Source organism: Megascapheus bottae, chromosome 14 (genome assembly GCF_031878675.1).
Source record: "Megascapheus bottae isolate mThoBot1 chromosome 14, mThoBot2.hap1, whole genome shotgun sequence".
Lineage (NCBI taxonomy): Eukaryota > Metazoa > Chordata > Mammalia > Rodentia > Geomyidae > Megascapheus > Megascapheus bottae.
Window position 1 is genome coordinate 49,917,243 of NC_143522.1, and position 17,214 is coordinate 49,934,456.

A 17,214-nucleotide genomic window follows, 5' to 3' on the forward strand; every position below is an offset into this window, starting at 1 on the left:
ATGGGCTTAACATTGAAATTATACACAAAGATATGTATATTAATTTCCCAATATTCATAGTTTGCATGTGCTAAATAGAAGCTAACAATAGCATTTACTCACCTTATTAAGCACATTAAAATGTTTGCAATAACATTTTAAGTGTCATAAAAATGCCATCCTAATTTACCACTTTAGACAGTATGAAGTAGATTATTACTACTGCTATTAGTTATCTGCATTATATTGTTATTATGTATCATTTTCCCAGTATTATTTACATAGTTAAATAGAGCTCTAAGTCTTAACAACAACAAAAAAAACTAGCTTACAAAAACATTTTGGAATTGCCTATTTATCCATCAACTTGAAACTCTACTGGAATGGTTTGCCTTTTCAGAACCATAGGTTAATCTAGAAATGCTTTTCTATTTAATCCTATCTATCTAAGTGTGTTGACCATCAAGTTCAGTGAACATTTTTTGCCAGTCCTGTGCTTGAACACAGGGCCTGGGCACCGTCCTTGAGCTTTCTCAAGACTAATGCTCTACCACTCAAGTCACAGCACCATTTCTAGCTATTTTTGTGTATGTAGTAGTGAGGAATCAAACCCAGGGCTTCAAGCATGCCACACAAGCACTCTACCACTAGGCCACACTCCTGGACCTCAGTGAATATTCTTTATGCATGCTCAAGATATTAATTACTAATGATGATAGCAATGCTATTCCTAATGATGCTAAACCATTCATTTTTCCTCAGGTTCAATGGCTGTCAGAAACACTTAACATATCAACTACAGTCCAACTTTGCAGGTCAATGTGTCCTACGATGAAGTTGGGCTCACTGACCAAATCTAGGAAAGAGAGGCTGAAATCAGTTCTTGCAAGCCTATTCTTTTAGGACCAAGAGTTCACTCTCAGTTTGTATTCCATATTAGAAAAAGATTTATGAGCTTGGGTATAAAGATAAGAGCATCCAAAGTAGTGTACATATACTACAGAAACATATCAGTCATGCTTTAATATATTTATTCCTATAGACCACAAAGTTGCACCTTAAATATTTTTGCATTCTTATTGTGCTAAATAGTCATCACTTGGCTCTCTGGATGGCTAGAACTGAACCAGCACTGCATGGTTACAGGCTCAGGTAGAGTGAAAGAACAACAAGCTCAGCTTTCCTGACTATAGCTACATGCTCTGACCCCGTGCCATGTACTATGATCATGAATGATGGAGCTGTTCTAACTACACATTACTTTCAAATAATGATCCACAAAGATAATTAAAGGGGTTTCCTTGTTCAGTATTTACCTGTTACTCATTGACAGCCATCTAGGGATAGAATGGATCAGGAATCTGAGCTCAGGAAGAATCTGAGTGCCTCACTGAAGTACCATGTACTACGAAAGCAGAATTAATCTGCTCGCCAAATCCTTCAGAAACCAAAAAGCCTGTGAGAGTCCCACCGCAGCTGTGTGCAGCTCCTTCCTAGACCGGGAGACCAAGTGAGCTGCTGATAGTAAGAAGGATAAAAGGAACAACAACTACATAAAAGAGGAAAGAAAGAAGAAAATGGGAGATATTAGGTATCAAAATATAAACATGGGAGGAAAAATAGTAATTTCCTGTATTGAGGCCAAAAAATAATATTCCCTGCTTGATGTGATCTCCTTGCTTTTATGTACTAGGAAAGTCATATCTATCCTGAAAATTATTTTTCTCATTTTAATACACATTCAGCATTTTAAGCTAAAAAATAATAAAGAAAACACTGATCTTTTTATGTATTAGTTATATTTAAGTATCATTTGCCAGTCTGTCAATCAAATGTACCCAGAAGGTGTTGACCAGCCTCTAAGGCCACCTCTAAGAGTCAGGTAATCAGATGTTCACAAAACAGTTTTCTGTCATTTTTTCAGACATTAACAAAAGAGCCAGGTTTACAATGGAAACTTATTATGAAAATTAAGCATTCACCTTTAAAAAATTGTTATTGCAAAGGTGATGTGCAGAGTGGTTATAGTTATATAATTCAGGTATTGAGTACATTTCTTTTTGAACAGTAAATATCATCTTGACAGGTTCGGAAATGAGTGGCTAAAAGGTTGAGGTGGCAGCAAAGTGAGGAGGAGTGATCCAAATAGAAGATTTTCTTAACTAATTTTTGCTGAGCAAAACTGATTTGTTTAGGAGTGGTAAACATTATTTGAATACCTGGTATGTGCCTGTCATTGTTTTAAGCAGCTTATTCATTTCCTCAGTTAACTCAATGAACAACTGTCATTATGATAGACAAGAAAAATCAGTAAGAAAGTTTGTGTAACTTAGTCAAGAGCACCAGGCAAATATAAAATAGACTGGGTTTGAAAACATCAGCCTCTCACTTGGGCCTGACCACTGAGCAGTACACTGAAGAGCTCTAACTCTATCTTGCACTCCTGAGAAGTAAGACATCCACTGATCTTCTACAAGTACATGCTACAAAGTGTCAGGAGTGATTAAATACATGTTTTTAATGAACTCATCCTCTTACAGAGATTACACACACATATCTATTAATTTTTAAAAGTTGTCATGTCTCATTGCCAACTTTCTGTGTTTCCGAAAGCCATCTATTTATATATGTTAGATGAAGTGCTGCAATATAGGAGAGAAAATGTTTAGGTTTGATATTGAATTCAAAGCTCTCTTCACTCTCATCTATATTCTTCCCCTTATCCAATTTATCAGGAAATTTTGATGGCTTTTCTTTCTAAATTAATGGGAACCCAAGTTCTTCTCACTAGCTCCACATCTACATCTATGGAATGAAGCAGGAGCTGCAAGCTGGCCTCCTCCTCGGCCCTCATCCCATGAGTCATGTTCTCAGCTAACTGCAAGACCAGTTCCAAGAGTCTGTCAAGAGCCCCCGACTCCTCAGTTCAAGTCCCTGCTAAAGCCTCATTTCAAGTAGAATAAAATCCCAAGAGCATGCACTGGCTCCCTGTCCTCTGGTAACCTCCACACAGCCCCTGCTCCCCTCACCACAGTCTCTCTCTCTCTCATGGTGGTCCATGGAGGGCTCTTCAGCTTCAGAGACTTTACAGAGGTTATTTGTTGTATCCAGAAATTTTATTCTGCCATACAGTTTTAGAGCCTTTGCTCACATGTTATCTTTTGAATGGACACCCACTTAATTGAAGCCATATTCGTTCCAGCACTCCTAATTCCTGGCTAACCCTTCTCTCTTTCCATGATACTGATCAGCATCTCATTTCCTTCATTAATGTTTGGTGTTACCTGCCTGTTTTCTTTTCCCATCTATTTGTAATAGTAATTTTGAGGACAAAGATGACTGGTCTTATTTCACTGATATATCACCAACCATAGTTCCTTATTACAGAAGGTACCAATTAATACGATTAAGAGAAGAAAGAAACTACAGAGGGTAAAACAAGTTTAGAGAGACTTTGGAAGAGGCAGCAAAGGTGAAGGGCCAGTGCATGCACGGTGGTTGTTTTGTGAACAGGAGCAGAGAGCCTACGCTGAGAAATGCCTTGCGATGAGGAGGCCAATAGGAAGACTGGAGCAAGATGAGTGGATTTGAACACTAAGCTAAGGTACATATATTGTACAGAGGAAATGCAGTCAACACATTCTGACAACTTTGAGCAGAAACAGTATTTAATCTGGCAACTATGAGGTAGCCCAGAATGGATGATTTAAATCCTTGGAATGGTATATTGCATAAAGTCAGCCACAAGAATTGGCTTATCTGGGTCAAAGCAATCAATATAGGCAATAATAAGATAGTGACTACGTAAGCATCATGATATAGGCATGAAATAATCACTTGATTTAGGAAAAAAATGGGAAAGGAAACCTATATGCAGGATCACTGAGACTAGAGGCAGAATGAAAGGTGATTCTGAGTAAATGTACTTGACTATATAAAAAAAATGAAAGTAAAGCAAAGGTACTAAGCAGGAGAGGAAGCTTGTAGTGAAGATGCTGGGTTTGGTTTTGCAGTAATGAGTGCACTGTCCTGGATAGGGCTCTAAATGAGAAAGAAGAAAGGTCTTATTTACAGACCAGCCACATTGCACTGAAAACTACAGCCCCGAGGTGTGTCTACCCCATGCAAAATGGAGACAAAACACAATTAGTTCATTAGGTTGCTTTGCACTTTAATTTGGGAAATCCCATGGACATTCTTGTTAATTTGTTTCTTGTTATATGTTAAAATGGAACACAGTTAGAAATATGGACAGTTTGCAGCTAGAACTATAGCTAGAGAATAGATAAAAAGTTGAGACACATCAATTTCGGTGAGATAACTACAAAGTAAGGATTAATAGAATTTCCACAAAGTATGGAGTGCTGGAAGCCCTCAGGTTAGAATGTACAGCTTTATGCACACAGGACACTGGCCATATGCTCTCTAACATATGTTCAATATGACAAATCTTACGTCTTTAAGGTAAGCTTGGAGTTCCTTGGGGTCCTTGTATTTTGAAAAAAAAAAAAAAGATGCCAAGATACAATCTTTGAACAGAAAATAGATGTTTTTCTCAGGTCAATTGTCATCCAGCTGCAAAAAGCCACATCAACTAGTATAATGGAATGAATAGCTGGATACATACATCTTCTCCCTTGTGAGTACTGTCACATACAAATGTTGATGATATTGTTAGCTTCGTGACATAAGCAACTTGTCTAACCTCTCTGAGTCTCTATATTCTTCAGGGCAAAATCAAAATAATATTACCTACTTAAAATAGCATTGCCTGGGTCTATGAAAATAATGCCTGAAGACTATACAGTACTATATTTGAAACATGTTGTCCTCTTCAGTTTTTAGTATCAGTTGTATTGTTGCAGATGGAAAAATCAGTAAACACAGATGTAGAAATGGGGAAACTGAAAGATCACTTCACTGTTAAGGGGTAAGGCTTTGGTTGGCTCCAGGCCTCATAGTAGAAAGACCTTGGCATCGATAAGTGTTGTTTTCAAAGAGTAGAATAAACACAGCTGTATTCACCCTACCCTGTCTGCATCTAGGATCCTCACCTTCTAAAGACAACCTGTTTATACCACAGCAAATGTTTATGTCCTGCAAATCACTTCTGAACAGACCCAATTAAATTACTCCTAGTACAAGTGAACCAAACATGCCTCCAGATCCTTGTAAAAATACACTCTACTTAAAATTGGCTGGCCTATAATTTTAGTTTTCTACTCTTCTCTTCCCTGAGGCATTTCACAAGTACCATGATAAATTTAAAAAAAATCAACATTCTGTATTCCTACCAGCCTCCGATAAATTGCTACTAGCTTTGGGCAAGCAGTATTCAGAGAAAAAGGTAAACAATCTTGCTATCAGATGAATTTATTGATCATGAATTTTACAAGAGCTCCCCTGCTCTCCACTCTGGTCCCCACTGAATCCATCTCCAGACCTCCACTTAAAGCACTGTAGTGATGTGAACCCCGTCTCTGCCAGTCACGTTTATTCAAGGCTTAGGACACTTGAATTTCTCTATGAGTGAAGTCAAATAGCTACTTCTTTACTTTTCTTTTTTTTCCCCTTATTATTTATTTATTTATTTTTGGCTGCTATTCCTGCACCTAACTCAAGGCCTAGGTGCTGTCCCTGAGCTGTTGTGTTCAAGGCTAGTGCTCTACCCTTGAGCCACAACTCCACTTCCAGCTGTTTTAGTACTTAACTTGAATTAAGAGTCTGAATGATTTTTTCTGCCTGGGTTGTATTCAAACTGTGATCCCCAGTTCTCAGCCTCTGGACTAGCTACAATTATAGGCCCGATCTACCAGTGCCCAGTAAGAATGGTTGTTTCTCTTCTGCTATTGCCAGTGGCCAAGCAGTTCTTGTGAGCAGATATTTCCCCAATAATCACCATAAGGCGTACTCTGCATAATAAGACCCAGCTGGTCCTCAACTAAACAGGATAGGTCTGTCCTGAAGTACACCAAACAGGTTTTCTGCCCAAAGGAGCCATGCTAATTCCATTTTACCCTTAGAATAGTGATGTTCAGAGTGGAAGCAGCAAAAAGGCTGTGAATCCCCCATTTTCAAGGCCAAGGCACACAGTTGGCTGTGACTCAGTATCAGCACCCCTGAGGGGAAATAGTCAGGAAAACAAGGCTGTTAGGAAGCTTATTGGCGGAAAACACAGGTAATAACTTTTGCTGGTGAGAAAAATGCCCACTCTTGATGGGGAACACATAAAAGCAAGCAAAGAATGTGACCAATGGATCCTTCACAACTAAGCTCAGGGAGAGGAAGGAATAACAGGTTTTAAATAAGATAGTGCACTTGCCTATGTAGTCGTATAAACCTTTAGTGCCTGATTTCAAATACTTCTTATGAAGATTTCAAGTTTGCCAAAGGGAAAAATATCACCCAACTATGTTTCCTTTACATGTTGGTCAACAAGCCAAATATCCTCAAAGGACCCAACCATCTTTGTTTTGAGAACAAAATCTAGACAGCTCCACATTGAGCTCAATAACCAGAAATCTCTTCTTAAATTCTCTTTTTAGCCCAGAAAATGATGCAACAGACCTACATGTGAGACAGTAAGTCTGTAATGCAGACAGAAAACTATCTAACCAGTTACTCCCTGCATGTGCACATACTCTGATCTCCAAAATGAGGGTTTCTATAACCCCCCAAACCCTTCCCACCATTATCATCATCCTCTAACATGCAAATCAATCTCACAGTTAAATGCTACACTATCTCCAGACAAAAATGAATATTGAGATGGTAAGGATGGACTTTTCTCCTGAAATAATCATCTAATTAACAAATACATTACTAGGTCTTAGAGAAATTTGAAGTCTTACAAGAAAAACAAGTGATAAAAAAACCAGAAAGCAGATACAAACTACAACAGGAAAAAAGTGTCCTTGTCCTTTCTCAGAATGGAAATATCTGCACAACACAGTTTTCCCACCAAAGTTGGCAACTGTCAACTGAGGCTACTTATAGGTGGTATGAATACAAATGACACTTGAAGTCATCTTTTGTTCACCTGAATCTTCCATATAGAATCTAGACATATCAAAAAGAACTACTTCCAGGAAAGAGGATAAAATGTCATGAGGTGACTAATCTAGAAACTACCTCTTCACCAGCCCAGTGCCATGGCACTGGGCCCAGTGCAAGGTAATTATATGAGAAGATCTCTTTAGCAAGAGTTAATGATCCACCAGTGTCTGCTTTGGAAATCCCAAGGCAGCAAAAATCCTAGGAAATTTAATGAACAGGAAATCCTTGGAATCAAGAGAAAAATCACATAGAAACAAATATTCTCAGTCAGGTATCCATGACTCAGGCCTACAATTTTAGCTACTCAGCAGGTTAAAGCCAGGAAGATCAAGGTCAGAAGCTAGCCAAGGCAGAAGTCTGAGAAATTCCATCTCAAATTCACCAGTAAAATGTCAAACTAAAATGCAGTACAAATGACATAAAAGTGCCAACTATGAGCAAGAAAAGTGTACCAGAAGGCAAAGCAAGAATAAGAGTCTGAATTCATGGCCTTACTAATTAAAAGAAGTAAATTCTAGTGCACTTTTCCACTGAAGCTACTGCTTATATTTTTAACAAATTATACTGCATTTTATGCAAGTGACCTTTCCATAATATTCTATGTATTTCATAGGAAGGTATTTTTTAAATTCCCTAAAATATAAAATTCTTGGAAACATAAAATTATTTTAACAGAGGTCTCTTCTGTTATCCTGATAGTCACTAAACTTTAAATAGTTGTCTAATCGAATGCTATACTTTTATTGCTATGAAAATGGAATTTCATAGAAATGTTTTACATGCAAAATAGGAATAACATTGTATGTTCCTTTCAGAACTTTAAGATCAACATCTCCATAGTCATAGGAAAAGCTGAATGCTTCTTCCTTGCCCTTTTGTAAAAAAGTTGCACTGCAAGGTATGAGAGAGATTATAGCATTCACTTCATAGATACTTAGCATTCAAATTGTCAGTGTTTTTGTGGCTTGGACCTTCGGCTCTGATGTCAGCCCAAAGCCTCACACAAAGGTAATCAAACTTTTTCTATAATTGGCCAGGCTATAAATATTGAAGTTCTTGTAAGCCACATGATTTCTGTTGCCACTACTTAATTGTGCCCTGGAAGCAGAGGAAAAGAGACACAGACAATACACAAATGAATGGGTGTGATGTAGCTGTGTTCCCATCACATTTTATTTACAAAAATGGGCCAAAGAGTATAAAAGCTGTCTATATTTCACTATTGCACCAGAGTTTGGGGGTGTTAATTCAAAGTCCATCAATCATTTTTTCCTTTACCTTTGAGTGGGTTTCTTCATCTTTTGCTATTGATTATACAAACATGCATGTGTGTAAATATGTATATATACATTTATAGAGATATAGATATATAAAATAAGCCATTACCCCACAGTCTCATATCTGCATGAGGTAAAGGATTAGTAATATAATAATTACCATCTCCTTCATTTTCCTTTTTTTTTTCAAAAAGTCTTGGAGGTTTTTTTTTTGGGGGGGGGGGGTTGTTATTGTTTTGCCAGTACTAGAGCTTAAACTCAGGGACTGAGCACTGTCCTTGGGCTTTCCTCAACTCTAGTGCTCTACCACTTGAGCCACCACAACATTTCTGACTTTTCCATATATATATATATATGTATATGTATATATATATATATATACACACACACACACACACACACATATATATGTATATATACTCGAGGAACTGAACCCAGGTCGGTCTTCGTGCAAGAGAGACAAGCATTCTACCAACTAGCCAAACTCCCAGCCCAAGATTTTTTTGTTGTTGCTTGTTGGTTTGACTTTTTTTCCTCAGTGCTGGGGTTAGAACTAAAGCTTGGTACATGCTAGGCAAGTAGTCTGCCACTACAACACATTCCCAGCAAACTTTTACTATTTTATAGGTGAGCAAGCAGATGCTTGAAGACTTAGAGCGAGGCTCAAGTGAATCATACCTACTTTTCTGACAACTTGGGGAGCTGAGATCTGGAATACTGATGTTCGAAGAAGTCCAGACAGAAAAATTTATGAGACTCCATCTCTATTTAGTGAGCAAAATGCAGGACTGGAGGTGTGGCTCAAGTGGTAGAACACAAGCCTAACAAGTACAAAGTCCTAAGTAAAAACCAAACAAGAAAAAAAAGTTAACTTGGCCACTGTCCCACATCTCAGATAATTTTAGGGGTTGTAAGGACAGACTCAAACCCACATCATTTCTAGAAGGCTTAACCACCTCTAATAATACTACAAAAATAAATCGTAACTACAACTCACAACTTCTGAATACACTGTCATTCTTTCAACCTCTTGCATATACTAGGTCCAAAATTCACCATACATAAATTTATAAACATCAGACAGATGACATTTTTATAGAGAACTTAGTAACACCTTAGTTTATGTATAACCACTGGCTTGTTGACTGTTAAAGCCTTAACACAACACTTTAGTAGCCGTTTCTGTAACCACCTGTTAGCAATTTTGAATACACAGCCCTCAACAGTCAACTCAGAGTTCTGTGCCCCCCAACACTGACCTTTGTTTTCTTTCTTATCAAGCTTCTAGGGAGGTCTCATAAACCACAGGTGTACAACTAGCTCACTAGCCAATTATTATTTTTTTAATCTAGGTAGTCACTTTGCTCATAACAAAAATATACACTCCGGTGAAGCCAATTAATATTCTTTCATTCCAAATCATACTGCCTCACTACTTGGCTTTTGTGTGGCTTGAATTACAAGTGATTGTGAAGAGAAAAAAGGCAAGACTCTCCTGGTTCCTGAAAACCCAAGAAAAGGGTGAACTTAACAGGCAGGTTCTGAACTGGAGTTCTTATTGCAGAGTTCTCTAGAATGTTTACAAGTCAAAATTAACTTCAAGCAGCACCATTTCATGTTTTTTTTTTTTCCTTCCAAAGCATGCCTAAGCAAGACAAACAGGAGACAAAGCTGTGGGTCCCATACCTGCAGCAGATAACCCTCCTCCACAATACTTTTCCAAAATTCCCACTCCCCTGTGTCCTTCCCAGAAACTATCCCCAAATGTCACTGACCTTATTGCATAGCTGTCTGCCACATGTGATGGACACTCTTGCTTCCTCTCCAGACTTACCTGTCAGCCTTCCCAATTCCCTATTTCTGATTTATATTGGTAATTTATTCATCAAAAATGCCATCTTTTAGCTCAAACCACTACCTTAAATAACACTCACCCGGCTCAGATAGCTCTTCCACCTTGCAGTTCTCAGTGCCAGGCAGAGAGAGACAGCTTCAGCCCCAGCAAGAAAGCTGAACAAGTGAGCAGACCTGAGTTCAAGCCCAGTACTAGCTCCGCCTCCTCAACACAGTCCTAAAAACCTCCCATAGTGGGCGTGTCTCTCAAAGCACCTGTCAGGTAGAATCTCTATTATTTGTTATCTCCATCTTCTAGTCTTAGGAAGGAGGAAAGGGCAAAGGTTTTCTGTCACCTGTGAGTAGACTGTGCATAAAATAACCTGACCATGGTTAATGAAAATATACAAAAAAATCTATAAATTGGTCACGTTTTAATTGTCTGGTTTAAGCCTTAAATAATATACATTGGTATACAAGTTCACACTTGTGAAAAATGAGAAAATTGAACACTGGTGGAAAGTGATCAAAAGCATTCACATGATGCTAAGATTCACTAGGAGAAAACACCTGAAATCATGCTGGTGTGAGAGAGGCATGATAATGACATTAGAATTCATTTAGATATTGAAAGGCTTGAAATCCACTGTCTGCTTTTTCATATGTGAATTTCTGAGGGCTCTTTATGAAGTTCATCCTATATCTCTTTCTCAATCCTTCATTATCCATTGTTCCAAACCCAACTGGAATGAATTATTGTATATGAAGAGAAAAACAAAAGATCTTTCACAGCAATCACTCAATCTGCCTAAACCATCAGCAGCCTCTCCCCGACCTTTGCCTGGCTTTCAGCATAGGTGCTGCTACTTCCAGAGGCCCACCTGACACGGCAGCCTCCCTAACTGCAATAAGAAAGATACCAGCACTAGCCACCACACAGTCCAAAAAGACTCGCCTCTCGCTGACTCACCTCATGCTTCAGACTCATGTACCTTGTTTCTTCCCTGGACTTTTGTCAATTCCTTCTCAGAGTCTTCCCCTCCTCAAATCCATAATACTGGGCCACTGGATGACAGTAACTGAGAACACCCACATTCTGGGTAGGTTATGTCCTGAGGAACAAGTTCTCTCCTTTCCAGCCCCAAAATAATTTCTCCAGGCTCTGTCATACCATCTAAAATTATTCTACTAGAGAAGGCTCTCTTTTATTATTTATCTAGAATTCCTTCTCTTCGAGTTGCTTATTAAAATGCAAATAGACCCAAGAAGAGTAATATTATCTGTTTATAACACCTGATTCTCGTTGACGGTGACAGGTGATAATGCCCTGTGGTGTTAGGCCTAGAAACATTCACCAGGTATTTCACAGATGGACAGCGGCTTTGGATCAGGAAGAGGCAAAACAAGAGCCTATGTCTTTACCAATGGCCTCTTCTGATACAGACACCTTCTCATTCAGGTTTTCTCAATTCCAGTCTAAACCTAACATCAATGTTGTTGTCACATCTGCTCAGTGTTTATAATGGATTGCCTCAAGTCTTTTCTAAGTATAAGTAAAATCACTGTTCTTAAATACAGCTTCCTACCTACTACCCTTCCTTTCTTTGATTTTTAATGTTGGGAAATGAAATCCAGAACCTGGTGATTGTAGTCCATGCTGGCCTTGAAAAATCTGTCTTCCTGCCCCAATCTCATGAATGCTGAGACCACAGGAGTATGCCCCAACACTCCGGTCAAATGTTCTCGACAGAAGTCAAGATAGTTGATACCTAATGCGCTCATTACAGCAATAATTCCATGTCATGTTCATGAACATTTCCCAACTAACAAAATATAGTCCTGCCTCTCTGTAAAAACAAAGTTCAAAGTTAAGGATACAGAGAGTATCTTTTCTCCTTTTTCAAAAATTCCTTTTATTGTTTTTACTTTTACATTCAAAAATATAAAAGTAAGGAACATATTGACAATTGTTATTAATCTGGGAAGAACTCCAACACCTCCCAATCAAGTCTTCCTAATTTATGAGTCACTAAAATACTGATATTATCATCTATGAAAGGTCAGTTTGAAAAAGGAGAAGGGAATGAAAAAGGAAGAAGGGACTGAGACCCAAATGCCTTAGTGCTTAGCATAATGACTTATAAAGCAATAAGGTCCCCAAAAAATTTGCACTGTGATCGGGACTTTTTGAAAGTTCATATCTTTTTAAATGTGATAAATACACCCCTAAAATATGCTTAAAACCCCTAACTGGCACGTGAGGTTTTAAACTGGTATTGCCATGAAAGATTGAATACAAGAAATTAGAGTGACTACTATACTGCCATTACTTTTTTTTTGCGGGGGGGGGTGGTCATGGGGCTTGAACTCACAGCCTGAGATCTGACTCAGCTTTTTCACTTGAGGCTAGTGCTTTACTACTTTGAGCCAAAATGCCACTTCCAGCTTTTCCAGTGGTTAACTGGAGGTAAGAGTCTTACAGACTTTCCTGCCAGAGATGGCTTTGAACTAGGATCCTCAGATCTCAGCCTCCTAAGGAGCTAGGATTACAGGTATAAGCTGCCAACTCCTGGCTTACTGCCATTATTTAAAAAACAATAAATTAGCCCTCTAAAAATAATTAATCATAGATTTAGATTCCTGTTTGCATTAGATTTTTAATATTATTGAAACTGTCTAATCACCTTAATATTCCCCAATCTAAATGGAATTTACATTTTAATAAATACCTTAAATGTAACAATTCACAATTAATGAAACTGTACAGCTGAAGTGGAAAGGAATATGAACACATGAAGTATGGGGAAGGGTATCTGATCCAGTAAGATTTTCAGGGCTTTCTCCAGTTTCAAATTCCTGAGGTCATTGATCACAGAGAAGAAATACAGACAAGTGACTGTCATTCAAGTGGATCTAGCACCACTAATTTTGAATGACGGCCTCTTCATATCAGAAACTTCTCCATCAAGCGGGCTATTTCTTTCTTTATAATCATCTATACTTTCAACAAACCCTGACTTTGGCCTCTGCATTATGTGTACATCTATCTTCTTGACTGAAAACAGTGCCTGACAGATCTTTCTGAAGTAGGATTCATTAAGAGACATATTCATGACCCAGCTAGTACATACATATGTACATGCACACAAATACCAGCAGACAAAATTAAAACAGAAGGCTTAAATAAAATACACTCTCTGCACTGTCAGCGATCTTCACCCGTTACACTGGATTCAAATCCCCCAATTTGGCTTGCAACTACAGTTTGCCAACATTTCAGCAGTATTCTATTAGAACATTGCCAGGAGGATTATATGTCCTTTGTCATATGTCATGTCATATATCATCTATTTCTGTATCTACTAGAAATTATGGAGGCCCCTGGAGATTAAGTAACTTTCCCGAAGATACAGATGCCACCAAACAATGCTGGCGAACAAGCCAAGTAAACGATATAACACCAAATCTGTACATTCATGGCTTGACTGTCAGACCTACAGGAGAAAGCTACTCTATCACAAGAAATTGACAACAAAGAATCTTTATAAACTGATACTGTCCTGTCACGGATGGAAGTTTAACCCATTAATCACTTGGCCCAGTGACATTGACTGCTTGCCTAGGAAGACTGAATCTCAACAACTGCTGCTTCCTACATGTGGTAACACTTATTCTCAAGTTTTGAAGTGACAGTGCTTTTTACAAAACATCGTCAATCCACTAATGAGGAATGCTATATACATGAAGACTCATCTTAAACACACAGAATGAATACATTAACATCAGCTTTCTAATCAAAACCAAAGAGTTGGGAAAAATACTCACTCAGGAAAATAAATCCTGAATCCAGGGACTTTTTCTCTTCAGTGTACTTGCATATCACATGCTTTTGTTTAGGAGGAGCTATTAAACATACACTATTGTTTCTACACAATTCAGATAAGAATCTTCACTAAAGTACACAACCGCATTAATCATCTCAGTGACACTGCTCCAATTTAACATCTTGGGGATTTCCTCCCCTTCTTCATCATTTATTTGCCAATATTTCCTTGTTATGAATATCCCTCTAGTGACTTTCACGGCAGGCACAGCTGTGCTGCCTCCTGTGTCTACCTCTACTGCAAATAACACTGATTCTCAATCCAAAAATAAAAAATAAAATAAAAAAGCAAGGCCTGGAGATGAAGTCAATGGTTAAAGAAGCCTTTCTAGAGAATAAATTCTTTGGGCTCCTTCTATGCCCCTCACTTTAAACTGACCAACCTGAGACCTTAAGTAGATACAGTATTTTCATATGTATTCAACTGACTTTATTACAAAAGAACAATGGAACATTGGTTGACTGCTGGTTGCTGTTATTTGAAATAATCAAAAACAAAACAACAACAACAACAACAAAAAAAACGACTGCTGCTTTGATAAACCTTTAAAGGGCCACCTTCCTGTACAATAAAAGACTTCTTCACAACAGCCAGGAATCACACACACACACACGCACGCACGCACACACACACACACACACACACACACACACACACACACACACATGTAAAGTCAGAAATTTCAGAAAATTGACCACCAAAACTCACAATAAATAGGTCAAAAAATTAAGTAAATACATAATCAATATCAAACTAAGTTTTCATTGTAACCACACCAACTCTGATACAAGGAAGTGTGCAATCTAAGCAACAGGCTATCCCTAAGTAAAGCCAGAGATAAATTCACAATAAATACACCGTAGTCCAGTGATCAACTGAGCCACACTAGGCATACAACAATGTGAACTTGTTTCAGATCCAGTTCTTACTAGCTTCAGAGAATAGCCTTCACAGTCACCAGCATCTCCTCATTGTTTTAAAAAATGGAAACCAGAAAAGAAGATGCTCCACCACTTGGAGAAGTAAAATGAAAGCAGAACTCACCAGCTGTACTCAGAAAGGATTTTTTTTTTAAGGAAAAAAGGACACTTTAAAAATATGACATGCTACTGCAAAAGAAGAGTCTGATGATGAAAACACGCATCATATATGAAGAAAGAATAATGCCTTCCATGGAATTATGGTTGTATTACTCTATATTTTCTACAAGGGAATTTAATTGATTAAATGTTAATGCTGCTTCAATAAATATTCCATAACTTCTCTGGAAAGCATCAATATCTTTTCTTGGAAGACTCCAACTGGACTCTTTAAAAAAAACAAACTTTCTTCTTAGCAAAAATCATATGAATCAAGCTACAATATGTTAAAATGCAATTTTTCCCTGAAGCAGAGTGTTTACTTCCACGATAATAACAATACCTTGTTACCAAAGTGCAGATTCTGTTAAGTAATGGACAAAGCAAATGGAAGCAAAGACAGAGGACTCAACTTCAATTTAACTGTCCTGTAAGGTACATAGTAATTAGCTGCAAAGCTCTGAAATCTTAGCTAGCATGTTAAGTCTGCTACATGACAGTATAATTTGACTTCTTAAAGGATTATGCAAATTACAACTCATCATTCCATTACAGGATTGAAAAAAAGTGACAGCTAATTTATACATAACACACCTTTCAAATCCCTAAGATGCGAAGCACCTGTGCAATGTATTTTCCTGAGATTTTCTTGCATATAAGTACTTGTTTATTGCAATATAAAGAAGCTTACCTAAGAGCTTTAATGCAGTAATTTTTTAAAAAAAACTTTTAGACCATAATTTCAAAAGAATAAACTTCTTTCTGTCTTGATTTCAGAGGCAAGGATTTTTTTTTGTTTTAAATTTGGTTGGTTGGTTTTGGTTTTTCTCCCCCACTAAATTCGATAAAAAGTAAGATTTCAATACAAGGATATTTTTGCATAGCACTGATGCACGAGCCAGAAGGAAGACTCACAAAGATTTCAACATACTTCTGGTAGGTAGATTCACAGTAGATTCCGTCATATCTGTAGATTTTCCTACATTCTGATTGGTTGGGCAGAGGATGCTGGGCAGTTATTCTGTAGAGGCATCAAAAACAGATAGACATGACTAAAGATTCTCTACAGTAAACCAGAATGCAGGATAACAAGTATGTTGAAATTTAATATATTTTGCTTTTTACGCTTTTGAGCTCTACACACAATTGCAATGTGTACATACATTTTAAAACACTGCAGTCAGAGAAATGCAACTTATTCAGTTCTTCAGAACAATTTTAGTTTTGATCTGAGTCATGAAAATGGAAGAAAAGAAAGACAGGTCTAAAGCTTAACCCACTCTACAATCCTCATGATTATATTCTAAAGAAAATGTTAAAAAAAATAAATGTCATTAGTGTTTATGTTACAGAATTGTCATTAATTCAATCATGCATTACACATGTATGCAACTATAAATTAGCTTGAAAACAATCTTGGTCAAGTTAATCTATTTTTCACTTTTATTCAATTTATATAGAGTTTGCATGCTACCAACTTTTAAAGGATATAACACAGCTTACAGAACTAAACCCAATTAAGGATGAAAGCCCAAGCAAGGCCATGGGGAGCGAGGGTTAGATATTAACAGGCACCTGAGATGAGCTGATTACAGTGGCTCCAGGTTTCTTGGCAGTTAAGGCAAAAAGGGGAAAAAAGCTTACACAATTTTCATCTGTATTACTTAAGCATATAAATTCATCTGAGACTCCTGCATTATGTAAGCATATAAAATTGCTGAGAGGCATTTTTTCTGACCATTTCCTTCCATTGAAAATCTCTTCATTCAGGGGAAAAAGTATTTACAGAACCTATCATGTTGTATTTTAGAGAAATATAATTTGATCAATACATGGCATCAATAAGAGTAGCATGTATCACCACTACTCTGTCAGAAAAAGTTAAGTAACGTGTAATCTTCAAGAATGTATGGATGCACATATATGTACAGGGATTGAAGATAGACACATCCATTCAATTCTCCTTTCACAATAAAATGATGCCAGGGGTTCATGTTATTTCATAAAACCTCAGATGAGTCTTTTTGAATTTCTATGAATTTCTCTGTGCTTCTTATTTCACAAACTTATTGAATAAAACTCAAACTATCCAGGAACAATTTTTAA

At 37.5% G+C, this 17,214-nt stretch overlaps 1 protein-coding gene across 5 annotated transcripts in view; it reads right to left on the reverse strand.

Annotated features, from left to right (window-relative positions):
• Npas3 (neuronal PAS domain protein 3) overlaps positions 1 to 17,214 on the reverse strand; it is an 828,644-nt gene that overhangs the window by 712,240 nt on the left and 99,190 nt on the right. For 4 of the 5 annotated variants that reach the window (XM_090345197.1, XM_090345194.1, XM_090345193.1 and 1 more), the window contains exon 2: positions 16,040 to 16,129. The exons of the other annotated variant lie outside the window; for it this stretch is intronic. In XM_090345197.1, the coding sequence (XP_090201323.1) occupies positions 16,040 to 16,129 (90 nt within the window). The remainder of the gene's footprint in view (positions 1 to 16,039; positions 16,130 to 17,214) is intronic. 5 annotated transcript variants of the gene reach the window in all.